Source organism: Acinonyx jubatus, chromosome B4 (assembly GCF_027475565.1).
Source record: "Acinonyx jubatus isolate Ajub_Pintada_27869175 chromosome B4, VMU_Ajub_asm_v1.0, whole genome shotgun sequence".
Classification (NCBI taxonomy): domain Eukaryota; kingdom Metazoa; phylum Chordata; class Mammalia; order Carnivora; family Felidae; genus Acinonyx; species Acinonyx jubatus.
Window position 1 is genome coordinate 138,914,741 of NC_069387.1, and position 26,598 is coordinate 138,941,338.

The window sequence follows — 26,598 nt, forward strand, 5'->3', positions numbered from 1 at the left end:
TTTACATGTTAGCATTTATTCAGGAGTCATTAAACTATATCAAACAAATGTAAATTGACAGAAAAAGAATCGTACATTTTTAAAACCCCATTTATCTGGATTTCTCAAGCTCTATCTGAAATAAAGTGCAAGCCAGTACCAAGCCCTAGGTGCCTAATTCCAGCTCTAAGACTCAGACTTCTGGGACATCCAAGGAAATATCAGAGTGGCCTGTGCTGTCTCCGTGGCTCCCGTCCCAGGCTCCTGAGCAGATCCCCCCACTGGCCTCCTCGCCTGGGAGCTGTAGGAAGGGGAAGTGACCTCGACTGTGGCCGGGGGGCCTGCATGTGTGCAGGAAAGAGCCATCTCCCCTGCTCTTGCTTACTTGGGGACAAGGCCAAGGACAGCAGACAGGGGCTGGCTGGCTGAGGACAATGCCTCCTCGGCTGGCACTCTCCCCCTTTCCCATGTCTCTTCTGCCTTCTTCCCGACCCAACCTGCCGTGAATGCTGTGAAGACTCCCTGGCAGCCAGTCACTCGTGCTGAGCAATGAGAAACCAGGGAGGATCCCTGAATCCCACCCCCCCCCCCCCAGGTCTATACCCAGTCAGCACCCACCAATCCTAACAAGCTACAGGAAAGAGCACACGTCAGCACCTTCCCGCACAACCGCTGAGCTCCTCACGTGAAGCAGACAGACACAACCACTTGCACGTGCAGCCTTGTGAATGCAGATACTGGCCCCAAGACAGTTCCTGAAACCATGAACGTTTCCATTTTCAGAAGGTGCTCCCCGCCCACTGGAGACTTACCAGTGCCCATGTCAACTGAGAAAAGCTAATCGTTCTTCCAGAAAATTCCAGGTATGCTCAGGGGACAAGGAGACAGCACACAATTCTTGGCGGTGATTTTAACTGAAGCAAATGTTATTCTCACACCCAAACCGTCTTCGCTGTCTGGCAGGAGGGGCAGTGACAGATGGAAGAGACCCGTGGCCTGGGCTGGACCTCAGGTAAGTGAGGTCAGGAAATGGAGGGAGCTGGAGAATGCCCAGTGATGACCCCCATGAGGGTTCTGGGGGGCATCTGTCTCACGTCTCGAGAATGTTAATGGGAGTGCCAGCAGAACCCATGAGAGGAGGTAGGGGGCCCAGCCCCACCTGCATCACCAAAGCCAACGAGACCCAGAAACGTGGCCCAAGTTTCTACCTTTGGCCCCACCCCAAAGAACACTGAGCTGTCACAGTGGCCAGGGTCACTCTTAGTGTGGGTGTTGACAAAAGGGCTCAGGAGCTGGGTACCACCCAGCACAAGTGCAGACAGCCCCTGCTGACCTGGGCTCTGCATATCACACATGACACGGACATCACCGGCACCAGTGAGTGGGCAGGGTCCTTCTGGAACGGCTCGGTCTAAGACAGAGGGCAGAAGTTCGGGCACGTGAGCGCCACACAGGCACAGCCGTGGGTGTGGGGGCTGCCTGTGACCACGGTCCTGCGGAGAAGGGGCTCCCCACACAGCTCTGCTCTGTGGTCAGAGACGGTGCTTGGCAGACACGTCTCCAGAGAGAAACGCCCGAGTCGGTAAGACCCACGTGGGGCCATCCACAGCCCGGCTGTCGACTGCTTAAGGTAAGTGCTCAACAAGAATGGGCCCGGGAAGCCAGCGAGGTGAAGAAGGAGCAGACGGGCGGCTGGCCGCACGTGCAAGGCCTGCCTAGGCGTCGGTGCCGGGAGGGTCTGGCTCCAGCACGAGCCCCTTCCTCACCTGAGAGCCCCACACCACGGTGCGTGCGGTGGCGCCTTGGGGGTGAGGAACTGAAAGACTCCTAAGCACAAAATGGTCAACACTTGCCTATTTAACAACTAAACTACTAAAAGAAATGAAGACTCCACCTTGCAGCCTGGCCTGGATGAAGGTGAAGGGCAAGTTAGAAAGTGGTAGCTTCAAGACAACTAGCCAGGCAGGGGCCCTGCTCCTGCCTCGGTCTCCCCGCCCCACGGTCACTGGGCCATCTGCACCACGACGGCCCTCCACGCTTTCTCCTTGTCGAACTCCTTCAGGGGGCTTCTGGACACCTGTGGCCAAACAGGCAAAGTGTTATTTCTTCCGGGGGCCACCCGAGTGCAGGAGGCAGGTGGGAAAGCTCTGTTAACTCGAGAGCTTTTCTCAGCCTGTGAAAAAAGGACAGGAAACAGCCCTGGAGCCCCGAGGGGACACAGAGGCCCCCGTTCCTCCACCCTCCCACAGACCAGCCCCTCTGTCCCGGTCCCCGCAGAAACACAGCCTGGGCAGGGGTGGGCTGTGGGGGGGAGGCGGGGGGGCAGGCTGCCATGGGGTGAGCACCTGCCTGACAGCTGACGGGACATGGCCTGCGTCCCAGCATAGGGCAGAGCAAGCAACTACATACAGTGGGTGCCCAAAACATACCCACAGATGGTGCCATCAATCTAAGGGACGGGTGCCCCCACACAGAAGGCCCCGGGTCCGGCCCTGCGTGTATGCAGGCACCATCGGGGGTGGGACACCCAGGGAAGGAGGGCACTTGAGGCAAAGGTGACCAAACACCTCCAGAAACAGGGAGGGCAGCTGCAGGCCCCAGAGCCTCTAGAACCTTCTGTTCTGGAACCCGGTGGGAGCACGCATTCACCAGACTTGGTGACCCCGCAAAGAACCAGGTGGGTCTCTCAAAGGGCCTGGGGGCCAAGCCATCCCCACAGGAGACCCGGCCTAACTGGTAAAAACAAGGAAATGACCCCATCTGCAGGTTTCAATGAAGGAAAGCGCAGGAGAGGATGAAGGCCAGGGTTGCTGAGGAAGAGCTGACGGCGGGAACACAGGCACACTCGCACAAAGGCCCCGTGGTTGGTAGTACCAGGTGGGAGGAGGGTCTGGTCCACCCACGGTGTCCCTCGTGGACCCTGTGGCAGCCTCCCCAGTACACAGCGTAAACACCTCTGAGCCAGCAGCTCCTGGGGAGGAGACCCTGGCCCCCTCAGCCCTCCAACTGTGGGGGGTGGGCAAGACCCGGTGGCCCGGAGACTGGCAGAGGGGCTTGCATGACCCTCCAGAGCCTGCCGGACAGAGATCACTGAGGCCACATCTATAGGGAGCTCAGTGGGCACCCCTTCCCATCAGAGCCATGCCCCTGAGAGGGGCCAGAGAAGGAACTTCTGTGGCTTCTGGGGATCCTGGCCAGCTTCCTATCCATGTTCGCAGGAGTAAAACTGAAGGCATTCAGTCTATACCGTTTTCAGGACTGGATCTGTATTTAGGGCCACCCCACAAGGACGGGGAGATCACCGTGTTGAAGGCCACTCACCTCTCCTGCTGGGCGCTCCTGCTGGCCGGTCTGCGCAGCATCCCAGGACGTGCCCAGCTTGAAGCTCACGCACTGGATGACGGTGCCAGTGTTGAGGCCGGCTTGCAGCAGCAGCTGCAGCATCAGAAGCAACCGCAGCACGTCGTAGGATTGCTGGTGGGAGACAAGGCGGTGAGCTCACGGCCCGCCCCGGCCCCTGGCTCTCAGCCACCCGGGGCCTGCCACCTGCACCAGAGACGCCACGCCCTCCAGCCCAGGCAGCCGTGCACGCAGCTCCCCTCCTCCCGCACACCCCCCTTCTCCCCAGGACCTTCCCAGAGCAGTTGAGTGAGTTGGTGTGAATCGATTTCAGGTTTTCAGGTACGGACACTTCTGCTGATTTCAGGAACCTGAGCAGTAATCATTCTGTCTCGTGAGTGGGAGTCAAAGAAATCAATTCTGTAAGTCGTCACCCCGGGTTTAACAGATGCCATAAGAATGGCCCACAAGCAGCGGAGCCCTGTGGGTAGCCCGGGGGCTCACAGTCAAGTCTCCCACATCCTGTAACCACCACCAATAGAGCCGGTGACACAGAGGGTGTCCGTATGGGGTGAAGTGACCGGTTACGAGGGCTCTGAGCCGGAGACGGGGCCCCTGGGCACTGGTGCACAGACACCATCAGCAGATTCTCCTGGAGCTCAGGCTGGCAGCTGTTGGAGGGAAGGGGGCTGAGGAGTGCCTGGGGTCAGAGGGGGGGATGGGGGCGTGGGGGAGCCTTGGCGAGCAAAGGGTCCAGTGAGCACCCAGCCCTCCCAGTCGCAGGCATCCTTCGGCAGAGACACAAAGCAACCAAATGATAACACAAAACCCCCAGCTCCATACTGTGTCACTGTTGAGAGAGAGGGAGAGAGGGAGGGAGGGAGGGAACAGAAACACCTCTCCTCAAGCTAATGTAGAAGTTTAGCCACAAGCCCCATTTGAAAAAAAAAACAACAAAAACCACTGTTTTCTGGAGCCAGGGAAGTTGATTCTAAAACTTACATAAAAAACACGCAACAAAAGTGAGGTAACCCTGAAGAGCAGAGGGATCAGGAACTGGGCATCCAGCCCGCCAGCTGGCGAAGCCTGTTCGAAAGCTTCCATAATCGGGACAGGGCGGCACCAGACAGCAGATGTAGGAGAACGACAGGTGCAGACACAGACAGAAGCTTAACGTGTGATACGGGCAGCATCTCAGATGACCGAGGAAAACGATGGGTGTTTGAAGCCCCGAAGAGGAAAGGTGAGTTCCTTATGCTCCAGGATAAACTCCCACTGGACACACAAGTAGTCGTCTTTTCCTTTTTAAATGTTTATTTATTTTGAGACAGAGAGTGAGAGAGAGCAGGGGAGGGGCAGAGAGAGGGAGACAGAGAATCCTAAGTGGGCTCTGCACTGAGGCTCAATCCCGCAAACCGTGAGATCGTGACCTGAGCCAAAATCAAGTAGTAGCCTTTCTAGTTGCGGCTTAAAATCCCAAAGCAACAAATAAATGTGTTGATAAATTTGACCACAAAGAACAAACAAACAAAAAACTTCCTCACGACAAAAATCACGAGTGGAACGAAAACCAGCTGGCCCGTGGGAGCCACTATCCAAATCTTCTGTTACAGAGAAGACACCCAAATACTGGTGAAGCTCAAAGTCCACTAGACAGTGAGCAAAAGACGGGACAGAGCTTACTGGAAAAGAAATGCCAAAACCACCAGGCACAAAGGCCCAGAGTCTCGTGTCCAGAGACACGCACACTGCAGCCCCACCAGGCACGCTGGCTCACCCACGTGACAACACTGGGTGACAACGCTCTGTGCTGGGCTGGTGCTCATACCAGCGGTGGGACGGAAAATAGGGCCTCCCGTGAGGGGGACTCGTCACCATTTCCCCAGACCAGAGATGTGTCTGCCCTCTGGCCCAGCAACCCCTCTCCGAGCTCACTGTCCTAATGTCGCACCACACAGACTCCAAACCAGGCGTGGGCACTGAGTTATTCGTAACAACAGCAGCAACTGGGAGCAATCCGTCTCCACCCTTTGGGGACAGGCTGGGAAAACTGTGTGGCGTCACAATGTGCATGTATAATTAAAGGACACAGAAAAGCTCCTGTCCTCGATGTGAAGAATGCAAACAGAAAATATTGAAGTCGACCAGGTATCAAATCAATACTACAAACACGCAGAAAGGGGGCTGTTTCTCTCCTGAGTGGGGTGAAAGCGAGCTGTAAACTCGCTCGGCAGGTGTGCTGCTGGTGGTAACGTTGGTGGTGCAATTGTGACAATTTTTACATACAAGATAAAATAATAGCTACCCTCAATATTACCAGGAAACGAGATTTTGGAGTAAAAAGAATACTAATACAAAACAACAGAAGTTCACAACAACAACAAAAAATCCAGCATGTAATTCTGAACCGGAAATACAGTATCAATTCAGGATCTTGACGGAGGCTGAGAAGCAATGATGCCCCCGTATGAATGAGCACACACAGCCCTCAGATCTTGATGTCTATGTACGCCTCCCTCTGAGGGGCCTGCGTGGGTCTGGGGCGAGGCAGGATGAGGTGAGCCTGGGTCACCCCCCACGTCTGCAAGGAGAGGCTGACGGGTTACTGCAGGGAGCACCGGGCTGCAAGGTGCTCCCTCCAGCCACAGCTGGCCAACATGAGCATCAGAGAATAATGACAGCAGCACTGTGCAGATAACAAAAACCCGTGAGTCCTTGGCGGTGCTCGGAAGGGAAGAGGGACAGGAGAGCTGGGCGTCTATCACCTCTCTTCACCCCTAGGTGTGACACAAGCGCTCAGGCCGGGGCCAGCCACCAGGGCTGGCCCCGCACAAGGTGTCGGGACAAGGCACCCGCAGGTGTCCGGCTGACACCATGGCTGTCTCCCTCCTGTGAGAGCCCCACCCACCGCCACCACCAAGAACACTCTGGCGGCTGCCGCCCAACCAGGCGGGAGGTGACAGCACGTGCTCTTGGCCTCACTCCCACTGGTGTCACAGGAAACAGATCCACACGTGGGACCTTCTCCCAGACCACTGGCCAGGACTCCAAACTATCAGGGCCACAGGGGAAAAGGTGGGGACTGTCCGGACTCGAGGGAGACTCGACGGCAAGTTGTGCCCCTCAGCGGGTCCTGCTCTGCGAGCTTCAGCCTATGAGGCACATTCTTGGGACGGTCTGTGAACACTGAACGTGACACTGCATGATTTTGGGCCTCTCACATGCCGTGGTGGGATTGTGCGTGTGTAAGAGGCAGTCCTTCTAGAAAAGTTAAAGTATTTAAGGTAAAGGGTCCTGCTGTCCCACACCTGCCACTCACTTTCAGATGCTCCCGAGAAATGGTCCCACCCGTCAGTATGAACACACATGTACACACAACACATAAAGCACTTAGAATCCTGGTGTTTACTGCGGTGTTCTCTCAACTTTTCTGTACATTGGAAATGGCCCACGAAAAACACCTGGGAGCAAATACCACGCGTGCTGGTGACAACGTAAGGCATCTAAGAAACCAGCCTAGTGACGTGTGTCTGAGCCTGTGGAGACAGTGAAGTGCCGAGAGACCCCAGACAAGTTCTAGTTAGAGGCACGCTGTATGTGCAAAGAGACCCAACTCTCCTCACGTTTATCTATAAACTTGTGATTCCAACGGAAATTCCAACAAGGTCTCTCATACAACTGGATGAAGGATAGCTTCCAAAGTGAGAACGGAAGGAAGAAGGGCTGAGAAAATCCAACAGCATCATGAAGGAGGGGTGTCTGGGTGGGACGCAGGGCCGCCTGAGACCAGGCAGAATCGCCCGAAGTTAGAAGAAGAGGCAGCCTGCACGGAACAAGACTGCATGGGCATCAGAGAAGGGAGTGCAGACACCTGGCTGTCCGCGCAGAGAAGCAAATTAGACGTGGCCTCGTGCCACATGCAGAAGCAGCTGCACGCAGGTCAGACGCTCACGCGGGCCACCTGTCCCTCGAGACCCTCCTCCCACACAGCCTCTGGCAGCAACACCAGGTTCCCACAGGGTTCTGACAGAACGACGCATACCTTGATGGCTGGCGGGTAGTCTTTGAAGATCTCCAGGATTCTCATGATGCTGAACGACAGATACCCAGAGGCAGTGAACAGCAGCGGGGACGTGAGGCTGCAGATGGCAATCAGCACCTCCACCTGACGGGAAGCAGGTGAGAACGCGGGTCTGGCCGGCCCGAGGGGCCTGGGAGCCGCTGTCTGCACAGGCAGGGGTGGACGTCTGCCACAACGTGAAGGGAGGGTGGACGTGGCCCTGGGCTCAGCACCAGGCCCTCACCAGGCTCTCTACACTCGGTCACCATGAGCTCCACGCGTGGCTGTGTCCCACCAGATCCCCTGCCTCGCGCACAACTAACCACTCTGTTCAAAGAGCAACACAAACGAACGGCCGGCCTTCCCGCTGCCCTAAACCCTGTTCTTTTAAAACCCCACCCACATCGGAGGCCGCACAGCTGCATGCAGGTGCTGATAAAGCACGAACTCAGGTGTCACTGTCAAACAACAGACCTGACAAGACTCAGGATGGGCCGGAAGGACCAGGTGTCGTCCTTCCTATGCTGAGTCACAGGACTCTCCTTTCACACCAGATGTGCTCACTTCCAGCCCTCAGAGTGCCACACAGCCCTCACCAGGCCGCCCCTGGCTCGGCACCCTCTCAGGCTCAGCCCCGCAGCCCTATCATCGTGGGGGAGAGCCCTGTCACATGGCAGCCCGGGAAGGGGTGAGCCAGGCCCTAGCAGTGCACAGCAGGTCCCTGGTACCTGGGGACAGGGCCTCACTTACCAGACACTTGCTTGGACACTCAGCTGTGACGTGACTGGCAATGGCGCTTGGAAAACACTAAGAGAAAACAAAACACAAAGATTTCAGAGGTGACAGTCAAGGAAGTTAATTCCAATCACGTGCTCCTGTTTTGATGGGCACATCCTTGTGGCCAGTAGAGCCAAAGGCTGCCTTCCTGGCTAGGGGGCTGGCAGGGCTGGAAAGGGCCAGAGGGAAGCGGGGTGGCCTCTCCGAGGCCTCATGTGCTCTGTTCCATGGCTGCAATGCACGTCTGCAAAGAAGCTGCAAGAGCCACACCAGGAGTGGCCGGGACGTCCCGGAACTGCTGCCTGTGACATTTTGCCACCTCGGCTGAGATCGGGGACACCTGCCCTGAGTATGCGTGCGTGTGCCTGCTGAAACTGAGGCCATTCTCCTGAACCATCTCAATTCAGCATCACACTGAGGAAATGTCATACGGATTATGTGTGTTATCTGTATTCAGATTCTCCCAACTACCCTAGTGATGTCCTGTCATACGTGTTCTTTGTTCCTGGTTTAGGATGCAATCAGTGATCACAATGTGCTTATGAGTCCCCTTGACCAGGGAGACCTAGGTCATTGTCAGATGCAGAGGTCCTGAAGAGCACACCAGCTAGCTGCAGACGGGCATTAGCTGGGGCCAGTCTGGTGCTTCCTCATCATCAGACTCAGGGAGCCCCAGGAGACATGGCTCCCCGCCAGGCCACCCACTACACTATGACCTAGCGGTTAGGTGGGCTCTTCAGTGGCTCTCCTCCACTAAGAGGGCCCTTTCCTCTTTATACTCAATAAACGTCTTTTTCCACTTATTTTAAGAAGCTTGACTTAGTTTCACGCCATTCCAGCAGAGAGGGAAGCATAGCAGGGCACGTCCTTCCCAAGGTGCCGAGTGCTGAACCTATTAAACCCACTGAGCCCATGGGCCCAGGTGCATCCAAGGTCTAGTTACCTGGCCACACGCACAGCAAAGGAAATGACCACACGCTGGGTGGCAGCAGACTCCTCCCCTTCGTGGGAGGATCTCAGCACCCTGGACACCGGGGGGGACATCTATACTTGTTCAGGAATCTGGCCTGAGGGTGAGTGGGACAGAGGCAGCCTTGAGGCCACGAGATCCCCGGCAGCAGCTAGAGGGCTGAGAGGGGAGCAGGCCAAGGATGGCGGGGAGAGCAGCACTTTGGAGGCCCTGGTGTGGGTGCGACAGATAAGCTCGTTATGGACAGGGGTGTGGGTATGGCTGCAGGGGTGGGTGGGCCTGGCCCAGGGAGTCTGCTCGCTCTAAGGAATGCAAGAGGTGAAGGTATCCATGCAGGAACCTCCCCCCAGATTGGCGTTTCCATCAGGGCTCTATGGCTGTAAGCAGAGGAGGGGCTGCGGATGTGGAACAGCCACTCAGGAAGTGACTGGAGTGGCCCCAACAAACGTGGCGGGGTGGGGGCCCAAGTTTGCTTACCACCCCCTGGACTGGCAGGAAACTGGCCCATGGGGAGGAGGGCAGCTGATACACTCCCGCTCGTATACAGATACGTACCAGGCCTAGGGAGGCTGCAGGGACAGGCTCTCGGCCAGGCCCCAAGCCCTGGACCCCCACCTGGTCTACGTCCTTGGCCTCTCCACGGTCTCCTCCAACCAGGACTGGGGCAGGTAGAGCTGTCTGACCCTCCCACCCCGGGGCAGAGAGGGAGGAGCATCTGCAGACAAAGGGCCAGGGAGGCCGGGTGTGGGGGAGACGGCCACAGCCTCTGTGGTGGATGTTCAGGCAAGTAGCTCTGCACTATAAGCTTTAGGGCAATATTGGGTCTCCGTCCTCAGTCACTCAAGGACATAATTCCAAGTGCTTCCATGTCACCTCAGAAGTTAAACATGCAGACGCGCCGTTTTCACAGCCTCACTCACTGGAGCAGGCACAGAGGCAAGCACTCTGTGAGTCCCACCTGCACACTGGCAGCGGGTGACCAGGTGCGTGACCCCATCCCACGGCCTCCCTGCCTGCTCTCTCTCCCCAGGCTCCAGTCCTCGGGGAGTACCTAGGGCTCAGCAAGGTTGGGCACAGGCACCCCCAGTGTTGCTGAGCCCCAGGACGCAGCAGGAGTCCAGCCCCAGCACCCGACACAGGCTGCTGCAGCCCAGCCACGCCAGTCTCGGCCTTCCCGCAGCTGAATGCACATGTGGTCGGGACAAAGACCACCCTCTCGAGGCAGCATCAGGAAGAAGAGCATGTGGACGAGCTGCATATGCTGTGTCTCAGTCGTTCATCCAGGATGACCCCGGACAGCAGGGTGGGACAAACCAGGCCCTTCCCGCAGGCATCACCATGTGACACAGTGACACTGCAAAATAGTCATGGGATGACGATGCCCGGAAGCACAGGGTGCAGGTGTTTGGGATGTGTCACTTGACTGTAGGATTTCAGGCACGCAGGGGTTGCTTTGAACTGTTCCATGCAGATGGGAGGAGCCCACACCAGCCAAGGCCCCTACCCAAATGGGAGGCACTGGGTCAGATGCTCCACGGGCTGCGTTTCCGTTAAACACTAAACGACATTAACTTGTGCAAACAAACTTAGTCGCTCATAAAATGATGAACGAGCCATATGTAACACAGTGACCACATATATCGGGCACTTATCATGCACGCACGAAACGTTGTGCTGGGAGTTTACCACAGCAATATTTAATATAAAATAATAGCATAAACATATTACATTTTACAAAACACACATTGGGAAACAATATGTTACGTATTCTAGACCTGATGTAAAATAATGTAAAATAATGATTCTTCGTTCTTCAAGAAAAAGTAACATAAAAACATGAAACAATATCGATTCGCATTAAAACAATTAACAGGGGTGCCTGGGTGGCTCAGTTGGTTGAGCATCTAACTTCAGCTCAGATCATGATCTCATGGTCTGTGAGTTCAAGCCCGCATCGGGCTCTGTGCTGACGGCTCAGAGCCTGGAGCCTGCTTCAGATTCTGTGTCCCTCTCTCGCTCTGCCCCTCCCCAGCTCATTCTCATTCTCTCTCTCTCAAGAATAAACATTAAAAAAAAAAAAAAAGTTAACCTTCTGACCCATTTTATCTTTGATTCTCAAATTCCTCCAATTGTGGGGCCAGCAAGGACCCTGGCACGGCAGCCAAGAAGCGTCCTGCTTGGCCTGCCAGCAGCCACCTTCCACCCTCTTCTCTTCCAGCTGCTCCCTTGCCTGAAATCCACCAAAGCTGAGCTCCAAGACTGGCAGTGACTGTCTTGGGGACAGTAGCCAGGGCTCGGCCAGGGGCCGGGTGACCCGCGCACATATGAGGGCCACAAGGGTGTACTCACGGCCACTAAGATCCAAAAGAACGTCACGGAGAGGTGTGGTCCCGAGACAGCATCATCCACGTTCAGAGCGATGACCCCACCCAGGACGGCAGAGACGCCAGCAATCACCTCGATGACCTGGAGGGACAGAGCACATAGGCAGGGCCACCGAGGGAGTGTCTCTCATGCTGCAGGTGGGCAGGGGGACATGAAGAGGATGTTCTAAAGAGCTCAGGGCAAAGTAGCCATAGGCCCTATGTTGAAATGTTGAGGATGATCTCTAAAAGAACACCAAAAAATGCGTAGCTCCCAACTCAAAATTACTGGAAAAGGAAAAAAGTGGGAGAAGAAAGGATGAAGCTCCCATCAATTCAAAGGAAGGCAGGAAAAGCAAGAGAAGGCACGGAGACTAGGAAACAGAAAGGTGGCAAAACAAAGTACAGACGTGGCAGTGCAGGACGCAGACTCACAGGTGAGGCCACCGAGAGGGTGACAGATGGGGGAAGGATGAGACACAGTCCCATGCTGTGACAGCAGCATCCTGAACACAGGGACGAGACAAGCTGATAGTCAGGGCAGGAAGACACAGCCTGCCCGTGCTAACCAAAAGAGAGCTGTGCACTTGACCAGTCAACACAGACTTTATGGCAAAAGCCATCAGCAAGGGCAGATTTGCTAAGTAATCGTGAGAACAGGAAACAACTGTGAACTTGTACATGACAAAGCCCCAAAAACCCATGGCAAACAGCTATGGAACCACACACAGAAATCACGAGCACTATGCTCAGACCAGGGGGCTTAACACATCTTCCACAGTATTAGGACAAGTGAACCAAAGAAACAAGCTAGAAACACATAAAAGACTTGCAATACAGTTTACAAGAGAGGGCAGCCACATGATCTATCCTTCAAAGCAGGACAATTCCGAGTGACAGGGTGAACTTAAGAATTCCTTGTGGATGGCAGATGTCACTCAGGACAGTGTGTCACCATGGACCTTTCCCAAATAAAATAAAATAAAATAAAATAAGAAGGAAAAATTTAAAGTTTATCTTACTGAATAGGATTTCAGGACCCGAGCAGGAAATGCCACTTCATACAAAATGTTGGTGCTATCTGACATGGAACCCTAAAGAGAGACAGACAAAATGTTTGGCCCGGTGACTTTACATGTGCTGTGGTAGGGGGGTGCGGGGGGGGTGGGGAGGGAGAGGTGCACCCTCGCAGCCCACTGCCCAGGCTGTTGGCACTGGCTGGCCACGTCCAGGCTGTCACTTCGGCCGGGTTCTAAACTACTAGCATGTGGGAGCCACTGGTGGCTCTTTAGACTTGACCTATTCCTTGCATGTGAAAACAGAATTAGCTGCTGTGACCCCAGTTTACAAGGTGACACTTTTAGCAGACCTGGTCTCTCGACGGGAAATGATGGGGCACCGGTACTTGATCAGAATCGCACCATGGGCAGGTTGTGTCGCATCTTCTACCTTGCCTTCCTGAGGCCATCGGCCTCGTGAGACCCTGGCGGGCTGGGGCCGCGTGCGGTGCCCTGGGGCAGCCTACCCTCGTGTGCATGGGTGAGTGTTCTGGGGGGCCTGCTGCATGCCCCGTGCGGCGCAGGGCTGCACCCACCTTCTGCTTACAATACGCCTCGCTCGACCGTGCTGAGACGATCACCGTGGCTGCCGTGAAAAGCTCCAACAGAAGGAGAAGAACCAGATTAAAATTTATCTGCCAAAAAAGAACACAAAGGTCTGTAAGACTGGTTCTCTTCCCTTTTCCTTCTGTAAACGTAGACAGAGGCTTAGACGCCTGTTTAAAGCTCTGGGCGTCTTTTTCTGTCAAAGGCCAGATGCCAGGCACAGGGGCCATACATCCCCTCTGACTCAAGTGTGTCTCTTTTGTTTTGTTTAAACCATTCTTAGCTCAAGGGCTTGCTGTGGCCTTTGAGCTGGAGGCTACTCACCCATCTAAACCTTCCTTAGTGGTTTGCCCCCTGGGTCTTTAAGGACGTTTTGAAAACCCGCACACCTTTACATAGCCCTATGCATAACTGCCAAAAACCGAACAGGGCCTCAGAGGTGATAAAACTGTTCCATGTCTTAATTGTGTTGGCAATTAAAGGAATCCATCTCTGTATTCGTAACCAATGAATAAAAAACTAAAAAAAGTAAATTTAACTATAGGATTTGCAAACCAGCCAATATGGAGCCCTGGCCCAGCACCCCCTCTGTGGGGCTCCCACACTCAGGGCCTCCCTCACCTGCCCCCACCACCCCGGGCAGGTGCCCGACAACTAGGGGATCCCTGGGGCCCAGGGACGTGATTCACACCAGCCAGTTCTAAGCCTGCACCTGCCTCACCCACAGGAAAGGTTCCCTCTCTCGTTCCCATTCTGCCTCCCGACCGCCTGGTGCTTCCCCCTGTGGCCCCCAGCCTGGGCACATCGTGCCCCCTCCCCTTGGGACCTGTGAGTGATGAGCTGTCTTTCCGATGGCAGTTGTCCCCTGATCTGTTGGCCTCCCCAGACCACAGTGATAATAAAACCTATGTTTAAAATCAAACGAAATTCATTATTCGATCTATAGAACTCTACCTGCAAAATTGAAAACAGAGAATCATCATTCTTTTATAGTATTTGGTGGAACCCTAACAAAAACTGACCATCTATTAGGCCACAAAACAAGCCTTGGTAAATTCCAAAGAACCTACACTACAGGTTGGGCATTCTGACTGTAACATAATCAGGAAAACCACCACCAATGGAAGACTGTGAAAGACAGTCCCGTATGTCTGTTTTATCAAGGTCCTGGTGAGAAAGAGAGGGACACCCAAGAGGAGGGGCTAGAGGAGATTTAATGAGAGGATAGCTCTCAAGTCTGGGCCAGGGTGAAGGGAAACCTGGAAGGGTAGTGCTGACTACTGAGGACAAGGGCAGGGAAGGAGTGGCCGAGAGAGAGAACCCAGCCTCCATCCAACTACACCCCCAAAAGGCTCAGAGCCAGGGGAAGGCTCAGAGCCCAGAGTCTCTCATGGGCTGACCCCAACGGAGGCCAGAAGGCAAAGTGCTAGCGGAACCAGCCCACCTATGCCACCTCCTGGACAGACAGGGAGACAGTGGGTGGGAAGTAGGTTTGGAGGGACCAAAACACGTAGGACCAAACAACGATGAAAATCCATGTCACGTCAAATCTGGAATGCACCTAAGCTGGAGCTGAGAGACAGGGCCAGAGGCACCCCCGCCGGGCTGGGCTTTCAGCCCATGACGGGTGTAGCACACTGACCGACACACCGACCGACCGACCGAGGAGCAGCCCCAAAAACACAGGGAGCAAGGACATGACAGACTCCAGGAAAGAGAAAACGGCAACCAGAGACAAACCAAAGGAGGTTCCCCAAGAGCTAGTTCTTGGAAAAGAATGAGATACAATAAAGACACAAATTAAATTCGGGGGGGGGGGGGGCGGGGTGGGGGAGAGAAGGAAAGAACTAAAAACGGAGCACATTTAAAATAGGGAGCTACTGGGGCGCCTGGGTGGCTCAGTCGGTTGAGCGTCCGACCTCGGCTCAGGTCACGATCTCGCGGTCCGGAGTTCGAGCCCCGTGTCGGGCTCTGTGCTGACGGCTCAGAGCCTGGAGCCTGTTTCGGATTCTGTGTCTCCCTCTCTCTGACCCTTCCCCGTTCATGCTCTGTCTCTCTCTGTCTCAAAAATAAACGTTAAAAAAATAAAATAAAATAAAATAAAATAGGGAGCTATATCACTATCTACTACGTGCCAGTAATTTTGAAAAACTGGATGATATTGGAGGAACTTTTAATAAAATAGAAAATCTGACACAAGACGACACAGAACACGTCGATACTAATAATGAAGCCCTCCCTCAGCAGCAGCTCTGGGTGGAGAGGACTTCACAGGCAAGTTCTACCCAACTTTCAAGAAGCAGTTCATTCTATCAAGTCGTTCTGAAACACAAGAAATCAGTGCTGCCTCGCTTACTTTACGAGGCCAGTGTAGCCTTGACTCTAAAACCAGATGAAGGAAATCTAGGCCCATTTCACCCAGGAGATGCAGAAAACCTGAACACAATACCAGCTAGTCACCCTGTCAAGACTATCTAAAATAATACTGTTGTGTTTGAGTAAGGTTTATTCCAGGAAAGAAAGGCTCAACACCAGAAACATCTGTCCATCTAATAAAGTGAGGAAAGGTCATCTTAACATATGCAAAAACAAACTATTAAAATTCAACACATAATCATATCTTTAAAATGAAAAACTCATGACAAACCAGGACTTGAAGAGAACATTTTCAATTTGGCAAAAGTTACCTATCAAGAATTTAACAGAGACTCTTTCGATGCAACTCATTTAAAGTCAGGAATGAGACAGAGACGCCCCACTGGTTCCCACTGCGGTGGGAACCCTGCCACAGCTACCGAGAAAGGGAAAGATGGTAGCACTGAAGTGGATGTTCGCACGGTCATTGTTTGCAGAGGATGTAATCACCTGCACCGAAGAACCAATACAAAACTATGAAGAATAAGAGAGTTCAGCAAGGTTTCCAAACACAAGATCTACTGACAAAATTCCCTTTTGATTTAAAAACTGGTACAGTCTGAATAGGTTTGTACTTAAGTGAATACATAGCAGCAACGTCAATCTCCTGGTTTTGACATATTCTGATTATGTAAGATGCTGTCATCTGGGGAAGCTGGGTGAAGGGCACACAGGAACTCTCTGTATTTGTGCAAATGATTGAGTCTTAAAATATTGCAAAATAAAAAATTAAATCAATACCCTGTCTCTGCATTCTGATAATTCATCTGAAAACATTAACTTAAAAAATAAGCACCATTCATACTGGCAACAAAATCTGTAAATGATCTAGGGATTACTTAACCAAGAATAAACAGAACATTAAGACCCTAATACAGGACACAGAAGATGATTTGAGTGAATACAGACCATCTATGCTCCCGGGTAGAATGATTTAACATAACGAAGATGTCAAGTTTCACAAAATTACTATATCAACTTAAAATCATCATAGCATAATCCCAGGTGCAGCTGTTGAGGAACTCAGTAAACCTATTCTAAAATCTATTTAAAGTCAGAGAGGCCAGCTGTGAAGTGGGGGGGGGGGGGGGTGGCTCTCCCACAGGACATTAAGGCCTGCCCAGGGCATCCTCATAAAAAGCATGGTGTTGCCCAGTAACAGACAAACTGGTGAGAAACAGTGGCAAAATCACTTCTGCGTGGGAATTTGACACACTGTGTGTGGGGGGGGAAGCAAGTTCTGTGACTCAAGGAGAGAAAGACAACCTCCATCTACAGATAAGCCGATGTTAAGGGCAGGCAACTAACAGCAAAGGAAGCTAGAAGATAAAAGCAGAGGAGGGGGTGCTCAGAAGCATCAGTGATGAGAAAACATGAAGGGAAGTAACAAGCAGCTCCCGCTGTAGTCATCTGACTGGACACAGTAGAAAATCGGTGACCCCAAACGTAGGGAAGGTCTGGGCCCTGAGAAGCCTGCGCATGCAGTGAGGGTGAGAACAGGGCCCTGTTCTTGAACAAGTGAGTCCAGGGAGACGGCACCTCTTGGTATATGAGACCCCTGCAGACACGTGTCTGCACCTGCTCCCGGCAGTGGGGCATCACAGGTGACCCTCTGGATCTACCCCTAAAGAATGCTGGGTAGATGGGGGAACCCACAGTGGATGTGGCACAGTGTTAACGGTGAGCAGCCTCATCGTGAGCTGGATGGACCCCCAAGTGCAGGCAGAACAGCAGGAACAGATAAGCTCCCCCGTGTACATCGTGTGGGGGAGGAGGGCTCCCCTGCATACATCGTGTGGGGAAGCTGGGTGGAGGCTGAGGATCCAGGGCCCGGCACGAGCAGGGAGAAGGGGTGTGGGAGCCACAGTCCCAAGGGTCCCATCCCGTGTGTGGTTTTCTATTTCCCCACGTGTACGTGCGCACGCGCCCCCAGACACCGGTGGTTCGGACGTTGGAGCCACGCGTCCTTAGTGCCACAGACAGCACTTTCAGTGCTGTGTGGCTTGACCTTCATGTGACAGGAACTATGTGAGGGCCTGGTTACCCATGGATTCTGGCACAGTGGCCTGGGCACGGTGGGGACTGGAGTTCTAGCTTCAGGAGAGGTGGCGCTGTGGCCACGGCCACACTTGAGGAGAAGGCCGGGTGGCATGCGGCTTCACCCACCTTTCAGCATTTATTTACCTGTTTGCGGTCTTCGGGGGCACTGCCCTAGGCAACGTGGGCATTCGAGTATGTGTTCTGGTTTGGGGTTTTTGCCACGATGCCCAGTGCTGCTAGCAGCCACACTTTCTGGTCGAGCATGCAAGTGTTATCTCCAAGGCCTGCACTGTCGGGGGTGTGTACATGGAGTCACAGCGCGTGTGCTTCTTCGGAACGTACCTGCAGATGCCGGACTGTTTCCAAAGGGTGTAAAAGCTGCCCCAGACGGGAGGCAAGCACCTGGGGCTTCTGCCCATCTGATGCTTGAAATGGCAACTCTTTACGGTTTTCATTTACCTCCTCTTGATTATAGTGAGGCTGAGAGTCACTCCAGCTGCCTGGTGGCACTGGGCTTTCCTCCTCGGCGAGTGCCCGAGGCAGCCCGGTGCCCTAGATCTGCAGCGGGAGCTCCCCACACACCCTGGGACAGGTCCTCCTTCCAGCGTGTGCCCCTGCGTCTCCCCTGGCTAGGCTCCAACACGAGGGCGCAGTACCACTACGTGCAAGTCCAGGACTATGGTTGGCGCACGCGGGGTGGCTTCAGGCTAGCCTGGTCCAGGAGGGCTCCCCTGCCTTCCTGGACCGCTGTTTAGTAACCCCTGGCTGTGGGCTGAGTACCCGGCCTGCTGTCAAGAGGCTGCCTTCCCTGGCCCTTGGTCACTAAACGTGTCGGGTCCTGATGACAGGTGCTATTGCTCTGGACCCACTGAGAGGCGCCCTCACCGGCCCTCAGCCGGGACTTTAACGAAGTCCTGGCGTAATGAAGGTTTAATGAAGAAGTACCGGTTCTCAGTAAGGCTTCATGATTTTCTACAAAACAGCCTCACAAAACTTTTGCTTCATTTATTCCCAGGAACTTCACAGGCTTGTCTCTATAAAATAATGTCTGTGTTTAAATTACATTTCCAAAGTCTTCTGTTGCTAGCACAATTGTTTTACTCTGATTTTCACACCTTGCAACCTTGCCACATGTGCTCAATTCTAAGGTGGAGTCAGTGGGAACCCCTCTTCTGCAGACAATGTCAGTGTGAGTGTCCCTTCTGGGTCCACGTGTGTTCATGTTTCTGCCTTACAGGCCTGGCTGAGACTTCCTCGGGCCCCCCATCCTTTTCCTGATCTTGAAAATAGTGAGTTCAACATTTCCCACAAAACAGAGGCTTTTTTTTTTTTTTTTTTTTGAGGTATCTCTGATGAGTCTTCGTTTCTTAGGAAACTGGGATTCTCTTCTGGCATCATAGTCTAAATGGTAAGGTTTTTCCGTTTTTCTTAGTGGTTCATAAAGTAACCGTCTAACTTCCAATCAACAGCATCACAAATTTGATGAAATACGTTGCCAAAGAGACATTAGAAATACTATCAATAAATCCATCTGCTGTAGTCAATGCAAGAATCAAATACAGACAATTCTCAAAAGCATAAACGAAATTCTCAGAATTTGTTAGACTCCAGAGCTATGACACACATGTACTGTGTCAACCCCATGACAGCACTGTCTCAGGCCCAGACTCAGTGGGACCAGAACCCCTGGTATCTGCATCAGCAGGAAGACATGTCCAGGAGAAAACAGGAAAACGTTTGGGACCCACAGCACTACCCAGTGACTCACGTCTATTGCTGAGGGGTTCACAACCAGTTTGCATCCAAACCAGATTAAACATGTAGTGGTGATGGCAAACGTGGACACAAACAGGATCTGAAAGTTAGGGATCTGGAAAAAAAACAGGGGTTCACTATTTTTTGCATAACTAACATAAAGGTATCACTGAATCAAATTCTAGGTAATTAAAAACCCCAAGATTACGACACATACACATAAGGATTAGCCAGGGAGGGTCCCTTGCAGCCCCTCAGGGGCAGGAGGCAGGGTATTCCAGGAAGCCCTGCAGTGGGGGGCACAAGGGCTACAGGCAGTGGAGGCACATCCCAGCATGCACACGCGCGCAGGTGCCCCTCAGCCCTGCAGGTGGCCTGGGCCTGCCTCCTGGGTCCACAGACTGCTGGTGCATTCTGCCATCCGAGGCTCTTCCACGGCCCAAAGCCACACTGCTGCCCCCACATCTGCAGAGACCGCACAGAAAGCCGGACTCACCGCATTGATGTTTCTCCTTGAAACAGCAAAGCTCACAATTGCCGAGGGAAGGCACTGAAAAGAAATCAGAGCTCCGTGAGCCAGGGGCGAATCACCTAGACATCTGTACTTGCACTGCAAGGCTTAAGCTTCCAGAACGACCCAAGACATGCCAGCCAAACAAGTGCCACCAGTCAACTGGGCACAGGAGCGTTGGCAATGGTGAAAGGTCCCGTGACTTTCAAAATGACTTATTCTGGAAAATGTTTTTCTGAAGAGATGAAAGAGACAGATAGTGAAACCTATTCTCACTAAATACACTTAGACGTCGAACTGTCACCTCTACCAATTGCACAAGAGCAGACTTCATCTTACCTCAAGAATTACCCCAAAGGGAAAAACATCTACATGTGAAGAATGTGGAAACAGGGGTCTCAGAGTCACTAGGAGGCTTGATCCCCACAGAAGTAAAGAAAGAGGCAAGAGTGAAGGTGTCAGGGTAGTGGGGAGGTGAAGGGAAGGGCATCAGCTCGGGCCTTGTGGGCCATGCCAGGTGTTGCCCCTGTGGGTGACACGACCCCTGCAGACCCCGCAGTGAGCACAGCACGCCATGGAAACGGATCCCAGAGACTGCAGGACGCAGAGCAGAAGTTGGATGAGGGGGCCCCAGGGGCTATGCCTCCAAGAGGGGAGGGGGAGCTGGTGGGACCATGTGACCTGCTTCCCTAGCCTGTCCCTTCTGAAGGTAAAGGGCACTACCAAGGACTTGGCTGAGATACCCATCCCAGGTCAGTGTTGTCCTCGAGCATGGGGGTCAGAAATCACTGTGACCCCCTCCCCAAGGAGGACTGCTCCAGTAGTGACAAGGGACCACCTAGAAGATTCCAGAGAGAACAGTAGGAAATGGGTCAAATTTCTGCAAGGACTTTTGTCCTAAGAGGGCAGAAGCCAGGTTCCCTGCCAGCCCACAGGACAGCCCGAAGCGACACGCAGCTGTAAGTTAAAAATCAAAGTGCCATTTCTTGCGTGGGACTCTATGGAGTGACATTCAGACTTGCTACATCAATCATTTTCAAAAGTAACAAATCTCATTTAAAACTAAAGTCAGGTAAGAACATTCTTTTTTTTTTTTAATTTTTTAAACGTTTTTATTTATTTTTGAGACAGAGAGAGACATAGCATGAGCAGGGGAGGGGCAGAGAGAGAGGGAGACACAGAATCCCAAGCAGGCTCCAGGCTCTGAGCCGTCAGCACAGAGCCCGACCCTGGGCTCGAGCTCATGGAGTGTGAGATCATGACCTGAGCCGAAGTCAGATGCTTAACCGACTGAGCCACCCAGGTGCCCCAGATGAGGACATTCTTAATGAGGAGTAAGGGACAGCCAACTAGCAAATTTTGGAGCAAAGAAACTCAGAACCTCAAATTTCGGTACTAAAAGATGCAACTGAGGAACGATGCTTACCGATCCTGCAGCGCAACGTAAGTAATCCATTTCGGAAGGAAACACATTTCCCAGATAAAGCGAAAACCCCGAAGTCACAAGCAGACAGCTCTGCAAAATAGCAGCACAATTCAGGTTACAACACAGGCACATTGAAAAATCAGACAGCGAAACAACTAGTCCTCTGACTGCCTCCTGGGTCAAACTCAACAGTTTGTACAATGCCAACTTTGATGCCTGGATTCCGCCAGACCTGACTCCTCCCTGAAGAATGGCCATGACCCACTCTTCCCTCCAGCGCCAGACTAAGGGCCTCAACATTTATTTGGGCGAGAGAGGGAGAGGTCTCTGTTGAAATTTAAAGCAAAAACGGCACTTCTCCCCAGAACACACCCTTACCCCAATACGTACAATTTCAGGGGGTTTAGGATAACCCCCCACACTCAGGGCCAGCCTCGGGGGCTGGCAAACAGCCCCACCCCATGCTCTCTGCAAAGCTAATCCAAGTGGACAGCTGGAAAATGCTCAAGTCAGGGGCTGCAGGCCCAAGAGACACCCAGGCCTCAGGTCACGTCTGAGAGACAGAAACTCACTACAGAGGCTGAGGCTGTGGGGCAGGGGTCAGTGTTAAACGACTCAGACAAAGGGTCTGGACTGGGGGGAAGTCATGAATGCCCCACTGTGACGGGAGCACTGGGACACAGGGGCCTGGGGAGCCAGGGAGACCATGGTACACACCTAAGTGAGGAGGGGAGGAGCAGGATTAAGTACCCTGGCTACAGGCAGCTGTGGGCAGCGCACAGAGTCCAGAGCCCTGGGACTGCGAGGAGGCTGAGCAGCTGTGTGATGTCAGCCCCAGGAACAGGGACGAGGAACTTGCTCTGCACCCCAGACAGATGGGGGTTCCAGTCTCAGTAGGACAGGGTCACAGCTCAGGGAGAGGGTGGGCAGGACCACTGGGGGTGCTGCAGGGTGGCCTGGGGAAGCCCGGTGAGGGGCGAGGTCCCCACCAGGATCCTGGCTCTCAGCCTGGGTCGCACAGGAGACCTGGGGTCCTGCCTAAAGAGAGGTGCATCCAATGGCCCAGCCCCAGGCAAGCCTGCACTCAGGCTGAAATGACCCCTTTAGGGGTCAAGTGCACACCCAAGCATGTCTGAAGGCAAATGTCCTGGCACCAGGTCTGCCCCCAGCTCTCTGCTGACCCTGTCCCTCCAGCCCCTGGGCTTTCTCCTGCTCCATGGCCCTGACTTCCCATCCTGGGACACTGACCCACTGTTCAGTCTGCCAGAGGTCTGCCCTAAGAGCACAGCCCCTCCTCCCATCTTTGCAGGGCAACTCCAGACCACCCCCCACCAGGAGTGGAGGGCCATGGAGGCTACCCCAACAGCAGATGGTCAGCATGGACTGTCCCAACCCTGGTGGGACACAGAGAAGCCACAGCCAGAGGCCAACAGGGCTATTGTGGTAAATATTCGCAAACCGAGAAAAATAATTCAGAAAAAATAAGCAAAGTAAGCACATCAGCACACATGAGACTCTCCAGAAGCAGAAATAACCTAGGATCTGCCCTCTCCCAGGCCACTTGGGAATGGCACCCAAAGCAGAAGACACCTCGTGGTGGATGGTGAAGAGCTACTCACCCCCATCAACACAGAGAGAACCCATGTCTTGTGACTGAAGCATGGAGGCAGCCTTGTCGACAGCTGAAGGTCGTTGGGCTTGGCGTCTGAGGTGTAGCTCCCGGCCTCCGGCCTTCCCCGCTCCAGGGTGGGCATCCGGTCATAACTGAGCTCCTCCCTGCACTGCTCATCCCGTGCCATGGTGCTCAGGGGACAGAGCCACACAACAGATGCACTTGGAGCTCTGGAGTCACCTCTGCTGCCGCTTATTTACCAGTAACAAAATTATCATTTATTTTCAACAACTGAATAAACAACTCTAATTAAAGCACGTTGTTTCCAGCAAAAGAAACACCATCCATACCAAGATGCTACAAGTTTGAAGAAAAAGTTAGCACCCAAGTCTATAAGTAAAATCACTTTCCCAGTAAAACAACCCTGAACGGTCTGGATTCAGGGTGGAATTTTAGGTTTTAAGTGCCTCACTGTTCCGGGCTCTCCAGAACATTTCAAGCTTCACACTCATTAGCAGCTACACTTACGAGTTCCATGACGTGCTGGTTATCAAAGAACATTAAATTGCTCAAGGTGAGACCACAAAATACACACACACACTTAGCGATTTAACGTGGGCACGCTTACCTCCGGTGGTTTCTGGCGCTGGGAGGGCTGGTCTCTGGGTGAGGGGCCGTTACCAAGTCATCCTGCCCGGGGCTTCCAGCAAGAACTATTCACAAATGGAACAAAAGCCCAGCAAAACTGCACTTAAGCCAGGGGAAGGAGTGCCGCTTCCTGAATTTCAATGAGATGAAGAGAGTGACCCTGGAAAGTTCCGCGGTGGTTGTGTAACTGCTGGCTCAGAGCACTGCTCCGTGCCGTCTCAACTCTGCCAAAAATTAAGGGGTCCCTCAGTTCCACTGATGGCAGCTGGGTCACACACAGGTGCCACGGCAGGCATCTCACAGGAAAGAAGTGTACCTAAGAGTAGCACAACACGAAGCACCCAGTCCGGGCAGGGTGGAGTGCTGGGTGTCCGTTTCTGAAACACCTTACTATCCAAACACCTTGTCATACACCCTTCAAAGCAGCTTTCTTCCATCGATGCTCTGAGATCATAGAGGAAGACCTTCTTCACGAGGTCACATACACATCTGCACGTTTAACATGGCTGGCGTGGCCCTTGAACTGCTTGGAATTCTGACTCATTGGCTCCCGTGGGCAGCCCTAGCAGTCCTGCTGTGCCTTTTATTTCTGCTAAAGAAAAAGGACGGGAGTATGCTTCGCCCAGACACTGGCGCCCTGACAGTTACAGCGACAGTTTCTTTGTTGACATGGGAGCCATAAAGTAGCTCGAATCAAAGCATTCTGAAAAACCAGCTCCTCAAACTGCAAATCCACATAAAGCTTGAGCAAAGGCATTGGTTTTGCATAATGGGATGCTCTGTTGTCTTAGCTTTTCCACCAAGCAAAGATTAGAGTTTTCACAAACTATAACCCGGGAAGTTAAGAAGGGATTTTGAACAGATTGAAAAACCTCCCAAACTTCTTTACGGACTCCCTTTTAAATGATAACTGAATTAGTAGGAATTGGTGCGGCGAGATTGAACCCTTGGTGTTTCTTCTTGTTTGAAGAAAACGTCAAGCAAATTTCACCATTTCTGTGCCTTTCCAAGGTTGTTCTACCCCTAAGAAATGCAAGCTGCCTTGAGTCAGAAATTGTGGAGCAAACTCAAGGCCCTGGAGTCCTAGTCACTTGAAAAATGCTTCCTTGTTTCCAGTGGCAATACCAACGTTCAGAACAAATCCTGTGTTCCACGGTATCTTCACATACACTACTGTTCCTAAAACGTCTTTCCTCCTTTCCCTGCCTCCTCAGATCCTACTCATGTTTCAACGTTTCCCTTGTCCTTCAATGAATGCTTACAGAAGGAACAGAGCAGTCCACAGTCCCTCCCGCCTGGAGTTTACATTCTAATGGCCGGACAGAAGCACACAAGATAAGTAGTGTGCTTTATGGTGGGGGAGGGAAGGAATGGGGGTTGCTGCTTGGGGGAGTCAGGGCAGGCCTCACTGAGGAGGCATCTGAGCAAAGACATGCAGAAGGCAAAGAGGGGAGTCTCGCAGAGAGCTGGAGCAAGGGTGCCACGGATGCAAAGGTCCTGAGGTGACCAGGCTGGAGGACGATGGACAAAGCAATCATATGAGGTGAGGCATCCAGATAGGAGGCACCTGTGGGCATGGAGACAACCTTAACTTGGACTCTGAGATGGACGTGCCGGAAGGTTCTGCGTGGAGGAGCAAGCGGCTGCTGGGTGGACAACAGGCCACAAGAGAGCAGGTGCTGGCCGGGACTGAGGTGGGGCACAGAGGCGGTTTCGAGGAGCGGCCAGGTTTCGGGGAGAGCTTGAAAAGCCAACACGATCTGCAGTCAGCAAGACGTGGGGCGAGAGGGTCAGTAGTTCAGGGGGGCGGAAGGCTTCAGTCTGAGCAGGGCAGGTGCGGCTGTCCCACCTGACCCTTCACAAGACTGGGGGAAGCAGGTGCGGAGGGAGGGTCCGCAGCGTCCTTCTCGCCATGAGACCGAAGGCTCCGCTGGGCATCCAGGTGGTCGCACTGAAAAGCTGGGGTGGAGAGTCCCGAATCCAGGCTGGCGGACACACGGGACAGTCCTAGGAAGTGGAAACTCCTGCTGCGCGTCACCCTCGCTCTAGAAGCCCGTCCGTGGCGCCCCCCGGCGGGCAGCATGCGCTGCACACCCCGCGCACCCGCGGGGGGGCCCTGGCACCCTTTCATGCTCATGGGTGTCCCCAGCGCCCAGTGCACGGCCAGGACTCAGCAGGGCTTCCTTCATGCTCCGGGCGCGGGGTCCTCACCGCGCGGACGAGGAACCCCGCTCACACCGCGCTCGGGCGGAACCACGAGGGCCGTCCCGAGCCGCCAGTGCCCGGGTTCCCCGACCCCGGCACGAAGGCCGGCAACACCCGGAAGGCAACCACTGCTCCTGCAGACAAGGAAGCCCCAGGACTCGAAGCAACACCCACAAAGGCGGCGAGAAGCCAAACAAAACTACGGGTCACATTCTGGAGGATGCGGCCGAATTCGAGCTGAGACACGCTTACGGCCTGAAATGCCTAGGTTTGAGCAAAAGAAAGTTCCAGAACTCCGTGTCACCTCAAGACGTTAGAAAAACACAAATTAAATGAGAAAAAAACAAAAGGCAGGAAATAATAACAGTTCGCACCGACACCGAGACGCACGCTTTCTGAAGAGACGGATGAAGTCGGGGAACCTCTGGCCCGGAGGCGCAGGGGGCGGTCGGCGCGGCAGAGTCAGGGACACCGGCTCCTACCAACAGCCCCAGACTGGAGAAGGGCGCGGCCACCAGCATTCGAGAAAACTCCACTGGCGGCGCACTACGCACTCCAGAAGGTCGGAAACAGAACCTCCTCGCAGCGGAGACGTGCGCGCTGAAGGGAGGCGGACGGACACGTAGGCCGCGCGCACGCAAGAGGCCCCGCCCACCGCGCGACAGCGCGTGGCCCTCTCGCCCACCTGGCACCTCGCCTAGCTGAGCCGCGCGTGTCAACGGTCGCCAACGGCCAACCACCGACTACTAACGGTCGTGGCGCACGCAGCAACCCCATTGGCCGAGACGGCGGGCGCCTGCGCAGGCGCGGGCGGAGAGAGCCCATTGGCCGAAGTCTCAAAGCGGGGGTGGGGGGAGGGAGAGAGCGGGTGCGCAGGCGCAGGCGCGACAAGTC

At 53.7% G+C, this 26,598-nt stretch overlaps 1 protein-coding gene and 1 long non-coding RNA gene across 5 annotated transcripts; one reads left to right on the forward strand and one right to left on the reverse strand.

The window, feature by feature from the left end:
* On the reverse strand, positions 1–26,292 carry MLC1 (modulator of VRAC current 1). Of its 3 annotated transcripts, none has more exons than XM_027070395.2 (12): positions 23,480–26,291; positions 22,859–23,102; positions 21,240–21,329; positions 19,799–19,852; positions 19,316–19,417; positions 13,083–13,181; positions 12,511–12,582; positions 11,475–11,591; positions 8,129–8,185; positions 7,361–7,483; positions 3,301–3,453; positions 1–2,152 (listed from the first exon to the last, which is right to left on the reverse strand). In XM_027070395.2, the coding sequence occupies exons 2-12, from the start codon at positions 23,036–23,038 to the stop codon at positions 1,982–1,984; spliced, it is 1,218 nt and encodes a 405-aa protein (XP_026926196.2). In that variant the 5' UTR covers positions 23,039–23,102; positions 23,480–26,291; the 3' UTR covers positions 1–1,981. The 3 variants fall into 3 exon arrangements, with proteins under 3 accessions (XP_026926196.2, XP_014941428.3, XP_053055540.1); XM_015085942.3 differs by having other exon boundaries at positions 1–2,056; positions 23,480–26,288; XM_053199565.1 differs by lacking the exon at positions 22,859–23,102 and having other exon boundaries at positions 23,480–26,292.
* On the forward strand, positions 2,272–8,958 carry LOC128311005 (uncharacterized). Of its 2 annotated transcripts, none has more exons than XR_008288933.1 (4): positions 2,272–2,856; positions 3,254–3,740; positions 4,299–4,565; positions 4,937–8,958. It is a non-coding gene; the product is annotated as an uncharacterized LOC128311005 (long non-coding RNA). The 2 variants fall into 2 exon arrangements; XR_008288932.1 differs by having other exon boundaries at positions 2,272–2,842.
* Positions 26,293–26,598: the final 306 nt, after the last annotated feature.

Bases quoted from the DNA above. Each gene is read 5' to 3' on its own strand.
- MLC1 (XM_027070395.2), bottom strand. From the start codon at position 23,038: ATGGCACGGGATGAGCAGTGCAGGGAGGAGCTCAGTTATGACCGGATG. The intron at 19,853-21,239 runs GTAAGCATCGTT...ATTTCTTTTCAG, and splicing joins TACGTTGCGCTGCAGGATCG to TGCCTTCCCTCGGCAATTGT. The intron at 19,418-19,798 runs GTGAGTCCGGCT...TTTTTTTTCCAG, and splicing joins CAAGGAGAAACATCAATGCG to ATCCCTAACTTTCAGATCCT.